General features: G+C 40.3%; 1 protein-coding gene and 1 non-coding gene across 11 annotated transcripts in view; one reads left to right on the forward strand and one right to left on the reverse strand.

Moving 5' to 3' along the window:
- DDI2 (DNA damage inducible 1 homolog 2) overlaps window positions 1-21,294 on the forward strand; it is a 41,902-nt gene that overhangs the window by 6,520 nt on the left and 14,088 nt on the right. For 6 of the 10 annotated variants that reach the window (XM_067721179.1, XM_067721190.1, XM_067721197.1 and 3 more), the window contains exons 2-7: window positions 3,175-3,304; window positions 5,902-6,138; window positions 8,270-8,396; window positions 11,501-11,628; window positions 15,241-15,369; window positions 18,905-19,008. In XM_067721179.1, the coding sequence (XP_067577280.1) occupies window positions 3,175-3,304; window positions 5,902-6,138; window positions 8,270-8,396; window positions 11,501-11,628; window positions 15,241-15,369; window positions 18,905-19,008 (855 nt within the window). The other 4 variants (XM_067721185.1, XM_067721189.1, XM_067721206.1 and 1 more) reach the window with 4 other exon arrangements.
- LOC137220281 (U6 spliceosomal RNA) lies at window positions 20,451-20,554 on the reverse strand. Its single transcript, XR_010941592.1, has one exon. It is a non-coding gene; the product is annotated as a U6 spliceosomal RNA (small nuclear RNA).

Genomic DNA, 21,294 nt, shown 5'->3' on the forward strand with positions numbered 1-21,294 from the left:
CTTTGTCAGTGTGAAGAATGTTTGATCCTTACCCACATTCTGCAGTCTAGTATTTTTAGGAGATTGGGGCAGATAGCAGTCTTCCACACTTCATGTTACATGTTGGATGGTACTGACTACCTGGATCTTACATTTTTGTTGTTAGGTCAGGCCGCCTTCTTTTTAAAAAATTATGTTGTCTGCTGAGGAAAAACTGTTTAGCTGAACAGTGATGGAATGATGTATGGCATCTGTAAAATGGGAATCAGAGAGTGAGGGGTTGGTAGTGAGTGCTCCTTTCTTCATGTTGAGGGCAGGGGATAAGTTGAGCAGTGGACAGTGTTTGATCCCCCTGGTGAGTAGAGGCCCTTAGGAGTGATAGGTGGCTTAATAGCTCTTGTAAAGGTCACCCAGCTAATTCACCATGCCACTTTGGACTTATATTTGGGAAAGTTGTATGTGGTACTAGGAAAGAGTGTGGGCTATAAAGTCAGGCAGATGTGGCTCCAATCCCAGTTCTCTTCTCAATAGCTATGGAGCCTCAGGTCACCTAACAGTAATTTGTTTCCCTGTACATGAAATGGGACAATTAATATCTACTTCATAAATTGATTATGAGACTTAAACGAGAGGATACGAGGATTAGGTGGAAGACTGCGAGAACCTAGTAAGATGCCGGCTCCCAGTAGGAGCTCACTCAGTGGTAGCCGTCTGCTATTTTAATATGGCTTTCCATGTAGCATATCCAGCCTGAAGAAAATTCAGGGATCTTGTGGATAGGAGCATTCTGATTCTCCTGAGTTTGATTTCTCGTTGTAGACAAGTAAATGTTCTCTTATAAGTACAGTTAGAGTACGTTGACTGATCCTGTGTCTCTAAATATACTGATAGTTGAATTTCTGACCCTAGAAAATTAAGGAGTAGGCCTTAGGCCACTGGTACTTTCATTGTGGTTGCTTCACAGAGTTGAAGCCCCCTTGTAGGAACTGCCTGCATGGCATTTCTCTTGCATGCCTCTTTCTTGCTGCACACCTCAACCCATGACACTTGTCACTTCAGATTTGTGGTGGTTTTTAAAGCAATCCCAGAAGTTATAATATGACTCAGGTTGTATTGCAAACCATCTATGTTGATTCTGGTATACTTTTACTATGAGATATATGCTTAAATAAGGGAGAGTGAATGGGTCGATAGAATGACAGTTGCAATCTATTGTAACAAATTTTAACTTCGCAGGTGAGGGTAAGAACTAACGATACTTTTTCTAGTCCTGTATAGAACTTAAAAAATATAATTCAGCCTACAAATTCTGCAGATCATTTTTTTGTTTAACCGCAGAAGTATTTGATTTTGGAAGGAACTAAATTGAGTTTCCTGTTCTATTTCTCATGTCATTGCAAATTCTGAGATCAGATATGACAGATCTTTTTTTTTTCCGGTTTAAATCCTGTATTTTTCAGGTTCTGTGTCAGGCAATTTTACTATGAGAGCTATGAGGACACTTGAGGAAACATTGTAAAATGGTAGTGTAGCAGAAAGACCTGGAAGGGATAGGTGTAATGATTATCTAGCCCCAACTGCTTGCTTGACAAATGGGAACTGTGAAGCCTGGACCAGCTGAGTGTCAGGGGCCCTGTCAGAGCCAGGACAGAACTCAAGTTCCTCAGTTTGCCAGTGGCCTCGTGGAAAGTGAATTGTTAAGAAAACCTTTCAAAGCCAGAGTCTGTTCTGAATGCCCCTCTACAGAGTAGGTCATGATGCGGGTTAGGTTTTGTGTTCCTTCATGGTGAAATCATAGTATGCCCTTTGTCCCTTTTCTTTCCACAGCCCGTTGTTTCATCTGTTTTTATGCTCTCAGGCTTTCTTCAGTGTTCGATTGCACATCATAAAAATATTTTCCTTAGTAATACATCCCTGATCCTTTTTTCCATCTGTGTTTAATTGTTCTTTTTTAAATTTCTTCCACTGTTATCTTCCACTCATAAACATAAAAGTGATAAAAGTTTGGGGAAGGTCGAAGAGAAGGAAGAACTCGGGAAGCTTGTGTGTGAGACCATTTAAAAGTGGACACAGTACAGTCATGTACTGCAGGGTGACTGGAGTTAACAACACTGTATCATATATTTGAAAGTTGCTAAGAGTAGATCTTAAAAGTTCTCATCACGGGGGCTTCCCTGGTGGCGCAGTGGTTGAGAGTCCGCCTGCCAACGCAGGGGACACGGGTTCGTGCCCCGGTCCGGGAAGATCCCACATGCCGCGGAGCGGCTGGGCCCGTGAGCCATGGCCGCTGAGCCTGCGCGTCCGGAGCCTGTGCTCCGCAACGGGAGAGGCCACAGCAGTAAGAGACCCGCGTACCGGGAAAAAAAAAAAAAAAAAAAGTTCTCATCACAAGAAGAAAAATTTATAACTATGTGGGGTGATGGATGTTAACAAAACATATCATGGTAATCATTTTACAATATATACATATATCACATCATTATGTTGTACAACTAAAACTAATACAGTGTTGTATGTCAATTATATCTCACTAAAACTTGTGGGTGGGGAGTGAACATATTATTTAATAGTATTGCAGTTATCATCCCCAGAATAAATCATTCCCATTTCCCTCCCTGCTCAATATTAAGTCTAAAATGGTCTACTTCCCATAGCTTTATTTGTCCTTTAATTCAGCAAATACTTGGGCACTATTTATCTACCAGGCCCCTGTTCTAGGCATTTGGGATATGGTGAAAAAAGTAAAGTCCTTGTCCTCAGAGTAGCTTACATTTTAGTGGGACAGAGAGACCATAAAGAAAAAATATATAATATGGGAGGTGAGGGTGCATTTTAAATATTAGGGAAGGACTATGAAGAGGTAGTGTTTGATCAGAGACCTTAAAAAAATGAACCGGGAAAGAACATTCCTCAGGTAGAGAGAACAACAGGTGAAACAGCCTTGAGGGGGAAGTTGCTGGTATTATTTGAGGAATAGCAATCATGGTATGAGATGAGGTCATGGGGGAGCCGAATTGTTTGGCCCTAATAGTTGACGAGAAGGATTTTGGCTTTTATTCTAGGTATGATGGGAAATCACTGGAGGGTGTTGAGCAGGGAGTGACATTCTCTAATGAAGAGGAAAACTGTAGTCTTTCTGTTTTGTGACATGTTGCTTCTCGGTGCTTTATTCTATTAAATCTTTTCTGGTTGCAGATTGTCTACGCTGAAAGACCTCTCACAGACAACCACAGATCACTGGCTTCTTACGGCTTAAAAGATGGCGACGTTGTGATTTTACGACAGAAGGAGAATGCAGACCCTCGCCCTTCGGTGCAGTTCCCAAGTACGGCATCTCATGATGGCTTCACAGCCCTGGCAAGCATTAGTAGATAGCATAGTTCAGAGTTTTGGATTTGCCTTGGATTCAGACTGTCAGGGTACAGATCCTGACTCTGCCACTTGCTTGCTGGGTAACTTCGGACAAGCTAACACTCTAAGTCCATTTCCTCATCTGTAAGATGTGTGTTATAATTAACCACAACTCGTAGGGTTGATGGGAGAATAATGCATGTAAAACCTTCAGCACAGAGCAAGCCGTCAGTAAATATTAGCTTCTGTTGTTATCAGTGATCATTTTATCCTTGAGAAGGACTTGAGACGCTGCATATGCCTCTGCTTCCTGGCTGACTTTTGCTGCTTTGTGTCTGGCATTCAGTGATAGGCCTTTGCTGAACATTTTACAATCAGCCAGGCACTTGCACCCACATTTCAGGTCATCTCATAACTTTTGTAGGGAAGAGATACCTCTTGACAATTTTTAAATCATATCTTCATAGCTAGTAAGTGAAGGCACAGGATTTAAAACTTGGTGCTTTTCCCGTTACACTGAGCCTTATGAACCTGAAGCAGCTGACCACCAAATCCTGGTTCTTTCCCACCATCTTTGTTAATCATGTAAAAAGAAACTGTTATTTATCTTACATGCTACATCTAGAATCTGTGCATTGGGAGTTAGGAAGTGTCTGTGTCCTTGAAATAGTGTGCAGAATTGTGTGGGCATCTGTGCATTTGATGGGGAGAGGGTCCATAGCTTGCTTCTGATACTCAAAGGAGTTTAGGTGTCTGGGTGATGACCGACTCCAGTTTAGAACACAGTGCTTCCATTCAGCCTGAAACTGGAGCTATAAGACACCATCAAGCCCTGTTACTTTCAGATCCAGATTACATTATTCCCTTGGGGCTGCTGTTAAACTTTAGAAAGGGAAGGGGTTCACATAAGCCAATCAGTAAAGCCCAAATCTTCCTGTGGTTTATTTGGTGAAATTGTTAGTTCTGAGATTCACTGTTTCTTGTTTTTCCTGTGCTGTGCCACAGGGACAAGAGAGCCAGTAGGTGGGGGAGGGGAAGCAATTCCGATCTATAAGGTAAACAAACAAGTTTTTCAAAATTATTCCGAAGTAAGTGGACTCTCAAGATAAGTATAACAAGGTTGAGATAAAAATTTCTCAACCCATAAGGAAGACCCACCCATATATGTTTTGCTGGTTGACCTAGATTAACTACCTCACAAAGATCATCTTATTCACTTCACTTTTTCATTGGTTCGAAGTTCATGTCCATGTACACGTACACACACACACACACACACTGCCAGCTGAGGTCTGTTTGAAGAAAAGTGCCTACTTGAACCCATGCTAAGAGGCACAAACCTTACTCCTGAGTTTAGGCATTTTCTTTTTCTCTTTGAAGTCCAAAAGGCTTCAGGACAGCCCCAGACTTGGAGCAGGTGCAATCATCAGATACATTTTGGGGTTGAAGAAATGTGGATTCACTCAGTCTTAGCCCATCATTCTGGTTATACCTAGGGTTTTACGTTTTTTGTTTTCTTTTTCCTATTTAAAAATACAATTCTTTTTTTCAATAACAGCTTTATTGAGATATCATTCACTACCATACAATTCACTCATTTAAAGGGTACAATTCACTGATTTTTAGTATATTCAGAATTGCCTAACCATCACTATGATCAATTTTAGCACATTTTCATCATCTTTACAAGAAACTCTGTACTCATCAGCAGTCATTCCCCACCTGCCCTCATGCCTCCTAGCCCTAGGCAACCATCAGTCTACTTTCAGTCTCTGTATTTTCCTATTCTGGACATTTCATAAATGGAATCATATAATATGTGGGTCCTTGAGGTAAGGTTCCCTTTTATTTTCCTTTCACTTTAGTAAGGTCAGCTCACCTTGGATTATGGAACCTGGGAGTGTGGCCTGTGAACCTGTTAAATCTTTTGGTGTACTGAGCACTGAGAACCTGTGCAGGTTTCTTTTCTTGTTTTTTTCTCTCCTGTGAAATGATTACACCTACTAGCTTTCCAGGGTATGAGAAGAGTTAGCAGTGATGCACAGATGAAAGTGTAAATTCAAAGAACTAATAAGTGTGGCACATACTTGTAGAAGTTAACATCTAACATTTATGCTGTTCACGTGATATGTATGGTATTCTTTACCCAAGGTGTCAGGGCTCTTTGGAGCATATGTGAAAGCAGACTAGGATTTTTCTTAAGAACCACATCGAGCTTTACGTGGTTATGTTTGAGATTGGCTTTGCTTTTTTAAAGACATAAGTAAGTAAAAACTTATTATCCTGGGATATTTTATAAGCCAAGAATTTGGGATTATTACCATTGTCTTCCTATCCCTACCTCTACTCCCCAACCCTCTGTTTTTCTATTCTTTCCTACCTATTCACTCTCGGACTGCAGTCTTTGTATTCAAGGTCAGCGTGAGAAAGAACCAGGGAAAGCGCATTCGGAATGTCTGATTACCATCTACTACTACTGCATACCACATATGTGCAAATCTGCTGTTTCCTTCAAATACTTGTTTTTATGGAGTCATTTGAAGTAAACTTCGAATCGATTTTCCCCAACAGACTTACCCCGAATAGACTTCCGTAGCATAGCTGTGCCTGGCACGTCAAACACCCGGCAGCGCCAGCCAGCAGGAGCACAGCAGTCCCACTCATCTCCTGGAGAGGTAGCTTCATCTCCTCAGGGCCTGGACAATCCAGCCTTGCTCCGAGACATGTTGCTGGCCAACCCCCATGAGCTGTCCTTGTTGAAGGAACGCAATCCACCCTTGGCAGATGCTCTGCTCAGTGGAGATCTTGGTAAGCTTATGAAATGTGAAGGCTGTCAAGCTGACCTGAGGTGAATAGTTGTATCACGGCAAATGTGGAGAAACTCAAGCAACTGGTGTGTTCAGCCCACTGTGTCGCATGTTGTATTGAACATATCAGTTGGTCTGTGAGAGGTAAATTAGCGCTGATGTCAAAGGCTGAGTTAGTTGGCAATAGTGACAGTTTTAGGGCTATGTAGAGTTCTGAAGCAGCTCAACCAGCACCTTCGTTTTCCTTTCCTTCCTTTTTTTTTTCCCTAATCATTTTAGCAGTGTATAACCCAGGTACAGATTTTTTTTTTAATTGAAGTATAATTGATTTACAATATTGTGTTAGTTTCAGGTGTACAGCATAGCGATTCAGGGGTTTTTTTTGTTTGTTATTTTGTGTGTGTGGTTTTTCTTTTTCTGCAGATAATATCTTGTAATGACCAGGTACTGATATTTTAACCTGTTTAGTTAGAACCTCAGTTAAAGAGAGTACCAGTTAAGCAGCTGATGCCAGTTAAAATGATTTCGTTCCAGGAAAACAGGTCCAGGGCCATCAGCCTGCTTGGCAAAGTGCAACCCCTTTATTCTCATTCACCCTAAATTGAACAGTAGTGCGGTTGTCACCAGCAGTTTATTTGGGGCTATATTTTAGCCATTCTTGTTTTTAACAGAACATTTGTTTTTAGCCATCTTTATGAATAAAGTTTTCTCTGCACATTTCTCCAGTTTTACTCCTGGGTTTATGAAACCCTACTGATTAAATTTTAAAACATAACACACTTAATAACTTATTCCTCAATAACCATTTTTAAAATTTAGGTAATATTTACCTACAGAGAAATACTTAGATTTTAGGTATACAGTTCGTTGAGTTTTGACAAACTAATGTAACCAGCACCCCAATCACAATATAGAACATTTCTTTCACTCCAGAAAGCTCCCTTATGTTCTCTTCTAGTCAGTTTCCTCCCCTTATAGGCTCCAGTATTCTGATACTTAGAGGTTAGTTTTGCCTAATTTTCATCTTCATGTAAATGGAATCATATAGTATGTCCTCCCTTGTGTCAGGCGTCTTTCACTCAGTGTTTTTTAGATTCATCCCTGTTGTGTGTATTAGTTCATATGACCATTATTTTGGTTTCTTTAATGTCTTATGCAGCGTATCTTGCCAAAGACCATGATGATGGCACTTGTACATTTATACATTTGAATGTACTCACATTTACGAGATAGCAAATAAAGGTGGTTCTTGTAACATACATCCATCTTACAGCAAGCAGTGTTTTCTCCTTGCTAATTTTCCTGCTTCGTATCCATCGGGTAATATAGACAAACAGTAGTTTGCTTATAATTTATCTGCTTTAAGGCAGAGTGTGTTGTAAAGGAAGCAAAAGTAGAAGAGGAAAAGAGGGATAGTAGTGCTCTCTTTTATTTCTAGGTAATAGGATAATAAGGGCAGTGGGGAGGGGAGGGGTAGCATCATTTATCTGCCACACTGATTTAAATTGAAAAGTCATCGTCTCTGAGATGATGTCTACAAATACATTATTTCTTTTATATATATATAAATTTATTTATTTGTTTGTTTCTATTTTTGGCTATGTTGGGCCTTTGTTGCTGTGCGTGGGCTTTCTCTAGTTGGCGGCGAGCGGGCTCTGCTTTTGTGGTGCACGGGCTTCTTACTGCGGTGGCTTCTCTTGTTGCAGAGAACGGACTCTTAGGCACGCGGGCATCATTAGTTGTGGCACGTGGACTCAGTAGTTGTGGTTTGTGGGCTCTAGAGCACAGGCTCAACAGTTGTGGTGCACGGGCTTAGCTGCTCCACGGCATGTGGGATCTTCCTGGACCAGGGCTTGAAACTGTGTCCCTTGAATTGGCAGGCAGACTCTTAACCACTGCACCACCAGGGAAGCCCCAGCAGATACATTATTTCTTTACACTAAATTTAGGTGAAGAAGTAATCTTTTCTGCAGAGAATAGAAAGTAAACGTTAATTGCTCATTTTAAATGATTTCTAGCCATCCTTTCTGCATCTCTTACAGTTGTATTTTGAGAAATTGTTCAGTGTGGAAAAATACTAATAAGGAATGAAAATATAATGGTTTTTAAGATTTTACCCACTGTTTTTGCAGAGAAATTTTCTAGGGTCTTGGTGGAGCAGCAGCAGGACCGAGCCCGGAGAGAGCAAGAAAGGATTCGTCTCTTTTCTGCGGACCCTTTTGATCTTGAAGCTCAGGCAAAGATAGAAGAAGATATAAGGTAATGACTCCTTTGCCCAAAGAGCAAGATTTAGAGAATCTAGGGTTCCCAAACTCCAGGTGATCTTGTATTTTTTGGGCATCTGCTTTGAGGTAGATTCCTTATTTTGCATCTGAGGTAGTAGCTTCAGTCTTCTAGTTTATTCTCTCCTCTTCCATTTTCCTTGCATTTTGATTCAACATTACAAAAGTACAGCTACCTAATTTAATGACTTTCTAAAATTTTGATAAAGACTCCCTGACTAGCCCACAGCACATTATTAAGGCAACTCCAGGTAGATGACCCCAGGACTGAGCAGAAGCCCCCAGTTTGGTGAGACTACTAGGCTGGCTACTCAAACTGATTGGGCACTCTTTCCTTAGACATAATGCATGAGCCCTGATTAAATCCAGGGCTTGGACATGACTGAATTGGAGAAAACTGTACAAAGAGGAACCTTATAGTCCTAAGTCCGGTCTCCTTCCACAGTTCTTGTACTGGGCTCAGCAGATAAACTGACTGCAGGACTGGTTTCTAGCTCCAGATTCTCTAGTGCTATGGTTCTCACCTGGGGCAGCATTAAAGTCATATGAGAAGCTTTTAAAAATGCAGGTGCTCAGGCTTTACTCCCAAATCTGATGAATCAGAATCTTAAGGAGTGGGACTTCCCTGGTGGCGCAGTGGTTAAGAATCTGCCTGCCAATGCAAGGGACACGGGTTCAAGTCCTGGTCCGCAAAGATCCCACATGCCGCAGAGCAAATAAGCACGTGTGCCACAACTCCTGAAACCCGCACACCTAGAACCTGTGCTCCACAACAAGGGAAGCCACCGCGACGAGAAGCCCTCGCACCGCAACGGAGAGTATCCCCCGCTCGCCGCATCTAGAGAAAGCCCTCACACAGCAACGAAGACCCAACGCAGCCATAAATAAATAGATAGATAGAATCTTAAGGGGTGGGGCCTAAGCACATACAAGGATACTAGTGCCAACCTTGGTCCCCTTACTAGTCACAAGCAAGAAGCTGTTCAGTCAGTCCCTTTGAATAAAAGAACAGTTGCTTTCCCCCATTCCAGATTCGGTTTATTGCTAGTTGTGAAGGGCTTAGTATAACTAAGAACAATAACTGTAAGGCTACTCCTTTTAGGGGCCTGATCATCATCTTTGGTTACTTAAATGAAGCCTAACTTGGTCATTATATTACACTGTTAACTTGGAAGTCAAATAAAGGGTTTCTTATTTCTCTGAGTACATTTGAAATCAGAGAAATGTAACTACACCAGAATCAATTGATAGCCCTAAGCCGTTCACTTGTGTTCTTGTCTGTATAGTGTTCCCATTAATTGTATTGGATACTAATAACTATCTTTGAGAAACATCCCGCTAGTTAAATCTATGCAGAGAAATGGGAAGATATTTGTGTTTTCTGAACTAGACCGCATTGCAGCTATAAGTGAGCCTGACATAACTCTCAAGAACAGTTGCATTCAAGCCAGGAAGCAGGAGGGGTGGGCGGGGCAGTGGGGAGACATCATAGCCAAACCATGACACCGAGCTATTGGAAGAGAGGTGAAACGAGGCACATCCATAGGCTCGTGTTTCTTCCCAGGGGTGAGGTAGGGGAACTGGGACAATGCATGTGTTCTTTTAGAGGAGAAAACCTTGTGCCTGTAAAGTGACATAGAGCCCAGGATAGCCAAAGTAACTGGTATTATTTCAGATGATTTTTTGCTGAAATGTATCTTGGTTGGAATCAAAGTAAGGTCAGGAGTGCACAACTAATTTTAGGTTATTTTTAAATTTAATAATGTGACCTAGGAGAAAAGCTGTGTAATTGTATAGAATGCCTATAGCAGTTTTATTTGATACGCTACACCAGTGATTACACAGGGTATGTGTACACTGAGGTATATAGTAGCTCGCATATTTGCCGGGCTAAATTAAACAAGTTTACCTTTGACTTTCTGAAAAATTTAATATTTTATTATAGACTGGCTGATAAAGCCATCAGTACAATTGGGCTAGAGTATTATTACAGAAGGGACCGGCGCTACAGTTTAGAATAGAGGTCAGCAAACTTTTTCCATAAGGAGCCAGGTAGTGAATATTTTAGGCTTTGCCGGCCATGCAGTCTCTGTCGGTAGCACTCAGTTCTGCCAGTGCAGTGTGAAAGCAGCTATGTGAACGGTGTGGATGTGTTCCCATAAACAAACAGTGGGCTGTAGTTTGCCAGCCTCTGGCTTACAGCTGTAGTTGATCCCACCTTGGACCCTGTTGTGTAATTGTCTCAGTCTTCAGCAAAGTTGCCTGGCCCCAGCTGTAGTTTAAATTAATGTTTGTAGTGTTTTGATGATGTTTCTAGAAGAGTTGGGGAGGAAGACATGAGATGCTGGAGTAAGCTGGAACTCCGTTTTATGTGCTTTTCTCACGTAAGAATTAGAATATATTCGATTTTGAAGAAATATTTTGATGGACCAGGTGAACTATGACGCATGTGTGTGTGTATAGTTTTCTAAGTGACAGCCAGGTAGTTAGATATTTTTGAGCGTCTGCTCTTACCTTAGCATTGTGTACTAGATGCTTTATACCTCTCAGCGATCCTATGATAGAAATTATTGTTCTCGTTTTACAGATTAGAAACTAATCTAATTTTGTACAGATTTGGAAATTAAGCAGCAGATGTAACACAAGCAGTTCAAACATCTGTATATTATATTTGCAAACTATTTTTAATGCAGTGGACATAGAAAATGTACCCAGATACCCAGTAAATCCTCAGTTTAAATTGGAGCATTGATGAAATTCTAACATTCTACAGGATAAAAAGTGTTGTGACCCTTACTCTCCAGAAGTTTGTTTTCCTGTTTCTGAGCTTGTAAAAGGAACATAATTGTTTTTACATGAAGGTGATTTGTATGCCTTTAGATTTTCTGCCCATTATATATCTCACTTCCTCCTGCTAAATCACATATTTCAGGATAGAGCACCAATTTCCATTTCCACGACTCAGCCGCTATAGTTGGAGGAAAAGATATGTACAGGTCTGTTTTTAATATTGTGACTTTGAAACAGATTGCTCTTCATGGAAATAATGCTTTTAGTGTGCCTGGTTTTGGTTTGTTACAGGCAACAGAACATTGAGGAAAACATGACAATAGCTATGGAAGAGGCTCCGGAAAGTTTTGGCCAAGTAGTGATGCTTTATATTAACTGCAAAGTGAATGGACATCCTGTGAAAGCCTTTGTTGACTCAGGTGATGTCTCCATCTTTTGTGTCTTTGTCTCTACATCCAACGTTCTGACCTGACACAGGGAGAAGGGGAGACTGGTGTCCGTTAAAGATGGCAGTAGTCCTTTGGACAGCTAACTAACAAGCCCAAGGGTTATTGTTTCACTTGCCAATCTTTTCTTTGTAATAGGTTTTTCTTTAATTATTTCTTAACCAGTTTTGTATTTTGCAGTGTCTTCCTTTATCTTCCTACCTCCCCTTATTTGGCATCCTAATTTCTAGGATACCTCTATAAGAAACGGGAGTAAATGGGTTTAGAATAAGGAGCTATAAGAAGGAGGTGTGTAGGGCTTCCCAGGTGGCGCAGTGGTTGAGAGTCCGCCTGCCGATGCAGGGGACATGGGTTTGTGCCCCGGTCCAGGAAGATCCCACATGCCGCGGAGCGGCTGGGCCCGTGAGCCGTGGCCGCTGAGCCTGCGCTTCCGGAGCCTGTGCTCCGCAACGGGAGAGGCCACAGCAGTGAGAGGCCCGCGTACCACAAAAAATATATATATATATAGAAGGAGGTGTGTAGGGTAGAGGTCAAACAGATATTTCAGCTTGGTCTGTGTGCCAGCACTCTACCAGGAGCTGTGAGGAGTATAAGGGTGTATGGGGCATGGTTCTTGCCCTTAAAGAACTTACCAGCCAGGTCAGGAGACGAGAGTTCCCCACTTGAGCATTCAGATAATGCCTGTACTAACTGGCACCTTTTCTCTTAATAACAACACTTTGCTGTTTAGTAAGACCACACAGGGCAGCACCATGTGAGTGTAATCGAGTGGTCTTGTGCCTTCATTCTAGGTATCTCTCTTGAGGCCGTGAGATAACGAGTGTGTTCCTAGAGAAGTAAAAACCCCTGCTCAAGTAGGTTTTCTTCCACTCGTTCATCCACAAATACCTGAGCACATGCTAGGTTTCAACTGTTAAGAGTTTGTGTCCTGAGATGCATATGTTCCTGGGAGGAGTAAATCTGCTGATTATTTACTGTTGAGTGCTATGTGCAGGACCTTGTGCTGAGTGCTTGGGGGTAAGACTGGAGCTTCATAGGGCTCCTATGAGTGAGAGATAAATTCATAAGAGACCCTGATATAACACTCAGCATTTATTGAGCCCTTACTATGTGCCAAGCACCATGCTAGGTGCTTAGTATATCATCTTCAATTTTATTTAATCCTCAGACTATCCCTATGAGCTGTGTTCTGTTATCCCTGTTTTACAGATGAGGAAACTTAGATATAAAGGGGGGAAGTCACTCTTCCAGGTATTCAAAGTTCATGAGCAGTAGGCTTTGGATTCAGCCCCAGATCTATCAGAACTCTTAACCACTGTGCAAAAATCAGATGTGTGTTGGATGAACATAAAGACCACATTCTCACTCTGACTGGGTTGCTCAGGCGTGGCTTCTCCAAAGAGAGGGCATTTGAACTGAGCTGTCTCCATGGGTAGAGGATTGGAGCTTTGACCTGAGTCTTAAGAAAAGGCAGGAGAGCAGTGAAAGGGACCCTTCTCATCCTGGGTTTGCAGACTTTACACCAATAACTAGCTTATGAGGAGTAGAGTGAGGAAGGGGGGAAGAAAAGAATTGCCTTCCCAAATTCCCTTTTCCTTCATTATTTCTGGGCCTTCTTGACTCTAACCTTCCTCAGATGCCAAGAGGTTTAAGTGCCCATAAAGTGTAAGTTATCTGTGAGTAATATGAACAGGAAGTGTTGAAATTGAATGAGAGGAGAGATCACTGGGAGAGGACAGTCAGCTGGGGAGGAGATGCGTCTTGAGCTGGGCCTTAAAGCATAAGTAGAGTTCAGAGAAAGCAAAAGTAGAGGAAGGGGCACTCTACAGGAGGGTCAGAGTGAGTAAGAGACAAAGGAGACACCTTCCTCTGCGTAAAGTGGAAGGTTTACAGCAGTCAGGCTGTAAGGCTGGTATCTGAGGCCGTTTGGGCTGCCATAACAACACCGTAAACCGGGTGGCTTATAAACAACACAGATTTATTTCCCGGTTGTGGAGGCTGAGAAGTCCAAGATCAAGATGCTGGCAGAGGGACTTCCCTGGCGGTCCAGCGGTTAAGACTCCGCGCTTCCAGTGCAGGTGCGGGTTTGATCCCTGGTGGAGGAGCTAAGATCCCACATGCTGTGCAGCGCAGCCCAAAAAAAAAAAGGTGCTGGCAAATTGGGTACCTGATGCCTAGTTCATAGATGAACATCTTCTCCCTGTGTCCTCACATGGTGGGAGGGGAGAGGGAGCTCTCTGGGGTCTCCTTTATAAAGGCACTAAATCCCATTCATGAGGGTTCCACACTCATGACCTAATTAATCACCTTCCAAAGGCCCCACTTCCTAATATCATCACATTGGGAATTAGGTTTCAACCTGAATTTTGGAGGGACACAAACATTCAGTCTGTAGCAGCTGGAAATAGTTGGACCAGGGTGAGGTGGGATCTGAGGCTGTGGTGATGTGGGTTTGAAGATCTTATAAAGAGTAGGAACCTTTGAGGACCTTTGAGCAGATGAATAAGGGATCTGAAGAAGGTGGTATTTTAAGAAGATTGAAGGCAGTGGCAGTTCTGGAGTATTCTGTACCCCTAAAGATCAGAACTATTTCCTTGCTTTAAACTGTATATCCACAGAAAGGATTGGAAACCAGAGAAGTTGTCCACTAGCTAGAGGGATAGAGTGTGAGCCAGGTTGACTGCTATGGTTAGAAGAAGAAAGGTCAGAAATTGCCCAGAATGTATTAACAGGATTGGAACTGAGTTTGAGAGTTGGGAGAAGGCTATAAGAAGAGGGGTCGAAAGTGAACAGTTGCCTCTGTTTTATGGTTGTAAGAAAAAGGATTCCATTGGCAAAGAGAGAAATCCGAAGTGAGAATTATTTGGGGAGAAAGAGTATTTATACCTATTGGCTTTGAGATAGACATGTCCAAACACACAGGAATGTGGAACTAGATTCTGTGGGAGAGATTAGGACCCTAGGTAAAGATTAGAGAAGTGTCTGTCTTCTGCACAGGCTGACTCCAGCTCTGTGGGTGAGTGTATGTAACCAGGAGAGAAAAGACCTTAGTGCCCTCTTCCTGATAGGAAAGAGGGTCTAATTGTTGGAGCAGAGAATGGAGAGTTCAGTTATAGTTTTTTGAGAGACTGCATGATGTATTTTTTAACTGGTAAATTAGAGTGTCCCAGAGTTTGAAATAAAAATAACTTGGTAAGATGTTTAGAGATACTCAGTGAAAACTGATCTGAGGGTGCAGTAGTGCTTAATTGAGTGTTTCCATCTGTAGACATAGTTTGACTTTTTGGAGATCCTTTCCACGTAGTTTTGCTTTCTGTGTTTAAAGTTTTAAAATACCATTTAATTATTACATTTAAATAATGTTATTTCCCTCAATGTGAAGTTTCTACACTGTGTTTCAGATTGCAATGTAAAACTGAAAGTTGAACTAAGTGTAGCAGGAAGCCCGCTAGGTAGGAAAAATCATACACAGACAGAAGCTTGGGAGTATGCTTGCTTTCTGCCCTGTTCTTAGTGCTGCATTTTTTTATCTTCCCACACATGTGGATTTTATCTTTGTTATCTGATGTTTCCCTCCACCTCCAGGTGCCCAGATGACCATTATGAGCCAAGCTTGTGCAGAAAGGTGTAATATAATGAGGCTGGTGGACCGTCGGTGGGCAGGGATCGCCAAAGGAGTGGGCACCCAGAAGATTATTGGAAGGGTACATCTAGGTGAGTGCAGGGCACTGGGAGTCTTTGTAGGGTAGTGGACTTTAAAAATTCCTTTTGGATAGGGGCATCTGATCCAGCACGCCCAGTCCCTAGCAATTTTAAATCCTATAGTCTACCAGAGTTATAATGTAACATCGTTTAGCTGGTTACAAAAAAACACCAGTCCCCTATGTACTTCTGTTTACTGTTGGGGTGAGGCGGTAGTCACCTGGCTGAGCAGAGTGCAGGAGAAGGAGCACCGAGGTGCAGTTGTGCCTCCACAGCCCTTCACCACTGCTCCTGCTTTGGTCTCCCTCCACCCCCGTTTGCAGAGGTACTTGTTTCAACCAACTCATCAGCCTCTTGGGATAAAAAGGGTTGCTGCTTAGTTTTCCTTAGTGTCATCTGCTTTCTAGTTCCAAAATTGTGTTTCAGTTATCTCTTCCATTATTTTTGGGCTTAGTAATCTGTACATTTTAAAAGAAAAACAACTTTTTATTGTGGTTTTTTTTAGGAGTAAGTTAAGTTAAATACATGTGTTCAGTCCTTCGTCTTTAATCAGAATTGTTCTTCTCTTTGTTTTTTTCTTTCATTATCCATTTAATTAGTTGCTCATTGTAGAGAATTTTGAAAGTATAGAAATGTGAAAAGAAGCAAAATTAATTCTTTTAGGTGAGAATGCATCAGTAGTAGCATTTGGACATATCTCTTTCTGGCATTGTTTTCTTGTAAAAGGGGATCATATAATACTATATAGAATTTTTATACTTTGCTTTAAGAAAAAGTAAGACCATTTTCCAAATGCCATTATAAATTTTATAAGCATCACTTTAAGTAAATGCATAGCATTCTGTTGTATGGGTTTAATGGTCAACCTTTGGGATATATTTTTCCCCTAATATTTTGTCATTGTAACATGGAAGTGCATTTTTGTGCAAACTGATTTTTTTTTCCCTTAGTTAAAATTCCCATAAGTGAACCTACTAAATCCAAGATTATGAATACCCTTTAAGGCTCTTGATATTGTTAACTGGTACCAATCTAGTTTCTCCAGCACTGATTGAACATTCACGTTAATTTCCTTATACAATCAAGTATTCTTAGTTTTATCCCTTTAATTTGCAGATAAAAAGGTGGGTTTTTTTTACTGTAAATGACTTTTCTTTCATTGCAAGTGGTAGTTTTTCTACCTGTTTTCCTCTTCATATCTGTTTCATTTTTCCTGGTTTAATACATTTGTCTATTATTAGAAGTCTCCGTGTTTTCTATTATTGATTTTCTATAGAATAAGGATAGTTTAAATACCTCTTATGTGCTTTCTTACACACAATAGGACTGAAATTGGGTAAGAATACCACAAACCAGTTGCTTCAGAGTCTGAGTTCTTAGATTTCTCATGGTTTTTAGTGAGAAGATAATAGGAGACAAAAAATACCAGTCCCTTGTGTCCTTCTTTTGGTTGCAGAGGTTGTACCATTTTGCAACTTTGGCTATGATAGGTATCAAGAAAACCTTATAACAGTAAGGGTAGTCTAAGTAAAGGAGAGCTACACCATGGATAGGAAGTTTCAATATGTTGGAGGTGGTAGTTCTCCCATGTTCGTCAACAGAGTCGTTGTAATAAATTTAAAACCCCAATAAATTGTTTTGTTTTGTTCGTGAGACTTGATGTGTTAATTTTAAATTTTATGTAGGCCCTTTATGGCAGGAGTAGTCAAGATACTCTGGAATAACTTCCCCTTCTAGATAATATCAAGACCAAAGGACTAGAACAGAAACAGACCCATGCTTAACATGAACCTTGATAAATGAGAGGGGAAGTCTTATGGAGCAGTGGGAAAGTTTTAGGAAATGTGCTAGGACGATTGGGTATCCATGGGGAAAAAATGAATTGGAAATGGGACCCTGTCTCACATCACACACAAATGTCAATTCAAGGTTGATTAAAGGCCTGGATGTGCAAAGCAAAGTCAGGCTTTTAGAAGAAAATATAGGAGAATGTCTTGTGTAGGGAAGGGGTTCTTTAAAAGATACGAAGGAAATTATTTGATAAATACAGCCGATTAAGAACTTTTCATCAAGCACATCTTAAAGGAAGTGAACAAACACAAACTAGGAAAGAACTTAATAACATGTATAACTAATAAAGGATTCATATTTAGAATATATATGTATTCTGTATGTTTGTGTATCCTCCAACTCAGTAAGAAAAACTGGTATATAAAAAATTGCAGAAACATTTGAACAAGCACTTTAAGAGGAAACTCAAATGGTTAATAAGTGTGAAAAACTGCTTTATCTCATTAATCAGGGAAATAGAGAATTACTTGCCAGATTTTAAATCTAACAATATTGAGTGTTGGGAGAATGTGGAACAATGGGAACTTTCCAAAAACCCCTGGAAACATTTTGGAAAATAATTCAGCATCAAGTAGAGCTGAGCTAATATCCCCTAGAGCCCTGTATGTTTTTAGAGTATACCTTAGAGACACTCATGGCACACCAGGAGACAAGTGCAAGAATGCTCACGTTAGCATTGCTTACAACGGCAGAAACTGGAAGCAACCCAAATGTCCCGTAGCAGCAGAATGGATAGATAAATCAGTGGTGGTGTCTTAAACATTACAGTACTCACTCTTAGGGGTGGTATAAACGAAAGAAATATAGTCACGTGCACCCACAGGAATAAAATATCTCAAAGTATCTTTTGGGTAAAAGAAGCAAGTCATAGTTCAAAACCACAAAACTAACCAAAATGTTGCTTAGAAATCATAGAAAAATGGTAAGAAAAGATGGGAATGATTAACATAAAAACCAAGATAGTTGGGAGGGTTGGAGGAGGCAAAGAATAAGCTATGATCAGTAGGACATACAGGAAACTTCTTAGTTTTCTGTTTCTTAACCTGGGAAATAGATGCATGGGTATTTGTTTTATTATGCTTTATACTATATATATACAGTATATATATATATATATATATATATATATTTCATATACTTTTCTGCTCGTAAGACATAGTTAATGACAAAGTCATCTTTTTTAAAAAAAACATCTTACATATGAAATAAGAGGAGTAATTGAGGAAAGAGGCAAGGCAGGAGACTTCAAGCAAAGAAACTTGGTTATAACAGGCAGTAATAAACAGTTTACTTCTTGGAGCTTAATTTAAAAGGTTTAAAGTGTACTGATTTTATTTTCCTTTTAGAAAGTCTTTTGTAAGTGTACAGGAAGCAGGTGGTTAATATTGGAGGAATTGGTCTTGGTTTTTTTTTTTTTTAATTCTTAATGCCAGCTTTCCTCACCAGCTGAGCGTGTATCATATATCAAGCCAGGTCTTGTGGGCAGTAGTTCTACCCAATCCACTTTAGGAGCTGGTGCCTTCATTGGCTTTTAACCTGATTATTGGTCTTACTGGATTTTCATCCTTAACTCACTTGTTTGCATGCTTTGGCTTGACTTTGACTGATTGCAGGAAGAAAGACACAGAATGATAGATACATTTCCAGACCTTCGCTGGAAAAATCAGTAACCTCTTCCTTTCTTCATGTGCTTTAGCTCAGGTTCAAATTGAAGGAGATTTCCTGGCGTGTTCCTTCTCTATACTTGAGGAACAGCCCATGGACATGCTTTTGGGACTGGACATGCTAAAACGGCATCAGGTAATTAAGAGCTTCACTTTCTTTTTGCGTTGGCTTTTTGTGTGTTAAATGGTTATTCCATCATGGTTGTATATACTGGAAAATTAAGAAGCATGACTTCAAACCTGGAAAGGTCCTTAATTGGTGATGTTGTCATACAAGGTTTGAAATTCTGTATCAGTAGAAATAGAACCTTTTTGTGAAATCTTTCTGAATCTGTTGAATCTTGCCATCTGTTTTGAGACTATACTGGACAATTTGGTTCCCTTGTGTAATTTTTAGTTTCTGATTAGAACTCAAGTCATTTTTTTAAAACATTTTTTTTAAAATATTTATTTATTTGGCTGCTCTGGGTCTTAGCTGTGGCATGTGGGATCTTCGCTGCCAAGTGCGGGATCTTTTGATTGTGGCATGCGGGATCTGGTTCCCAGATCAGGGCTTGAACGCAGGCCTCCTGCATTGGGAGTGCAGAGTCTTAACCACTGGACCACCAGGGAAGTGCCTCAAGTAATTTTTTGATGGGTTTGTAGGGAGATGTACATAATACACAATGATGATTTTACTGCTAGCCTAAGTTTAGTAAATCCTTAGTAGCTGGTCAGACAATACTTGGGGAGAAGAGCTTCGAGATTAAGGAAGAAGTTGTACATAAGATGTTGGGAATGGAAATGTTTATTTAGTACAGGGAGAATGATTTATAAATATTTTCATTTGCAGTGATTTTTATATTTCCATTCCGAAGCTTAATAATTTGTTTAAAGATAAACTTCACTCATTGAAGAAGCAATTATTGTGCTCTTGGGTAGTAAAAATTTTCCCAACAAGGTTTCATATCTAGTCAACATTTTTATGTCACTAATATTCTTTTTTTTCTGTTTTAAATTGGAGTATAGTTGATTTACAATGTTGTGTTAGTTTCAGCTGTCTACTCTTTTTTAGATTCTCTTCCCATGTAGGTCATTACAGAGTATTGATTAGAAATCCCTGTGCTGTACAGTAGGTTCTTATTAGTTATCTATCTTATCGATATATATAGGTCATTACAGAGTATTGAATAGAAATCCCTGTGCTATACAGGTTCTTATTAGTTATCTATCTTATCAATATATATAGGTCATTACAGAGTATTGAATAGAATTTCCTGTGCTATACAGTAGGTTCTTATTAGTTATCTATCTTATCGATGTATATATATATAGTAGTGTGTATATGTCAATCCCAATCTCCCAATTTATCCCTCCCACCCTTTTCCCCTTGGAAACCATGAGTTTGTTTTCTACATCTGTGACTCAGTTTCTGTTTTATAAATAGGTTCATTTGTATCATTTTTTTTAGATTCCACATATACGCAGTATCATATATTTGTTTTTCTCTGACTTACTTCACTCAGTATGACAATCCCTAGGTCCATCCACATCACTGAAAATGGCAGCATTTCGTTCTTTTTTATGGCTGAGTAATATAAAACTATGGAACACTTCACGAATTTGCGTTTCATCCTTGCGCAGGGGCCATGCTAATCTCTGCGTCGTCCCAGTTTTAGTATATGTGCTGCCTAAGCAAGCACACTAATACTCTTTCTTAAATGTTTAGTGTTAAATTCCCATTGAAATATATTGATATTCCAATCAAGGTGCACAGTTTTAAGTAGAAGGAATGAGCGAATGCACATATAAATGAAACCTGATTTATTAGCTTGTTGCTAATCTTTCCCTATTTATTTATTTATCGCTATTTTTAAGTCATGGTATAGACTAGCAGTCTCCAGCTTTACGAATTCAAAATATATGTGTGTAACTGTCCTATATTAAGTAATTATAAAAATATACTGATGGGCTTCCCTGGTGGCGCAGTGGTTGAGAGTCCACCTGCCGATGCAGGGGACGCGGGTTCGTGCCCCGGTCTGGGAAGATCCCACATGCTGTGGAGCGGCTGGGCCCGTGAGCCATGGCCGCTGAGCCTGCGCGTCCGGAGCCTGTGCTCTGCAACGGGAGAGGCCACAACAGTGAGAGGCCCGCATACCGCAAAAAATAAATAAATAAATAAATAAATATATATGTGTATATATATATATATACACACATATATATATATACTGAAAAAGAGGATCGCATAAGTATGAAATACAGAATACTTTTGTAGAGCTCGTCTTGTCCATATATCACTTTTGAGACCATTGGCATAGACTTTAAATATAAGCTGTACTTTATCCACTAAGCAAGAAGCAAAAATGTAGACCTATATAAACGGTATGTCTCAGTTTTAGTTTTTAAAAAGTCACTGATACGTTTCTAAAAGGCGTGGCTG

The sequence above is a fragment of the Pseudorca crassidens genome, chromosome 2 (genome assembly GCF_039906515.1).
Source record: "Pseudorca crassidens isolate mPseCra1 chromosome 2, mPseCra1.hap1, whole genome shotgun sequence".
NCBI classification, from domain to species: domain Eukaryota; kingdom Metazoa; phylum Chordata; class Mammalia; order Artiodactyla; family Delphinidae; genus Pseudorca; species Pseudorca crassidens.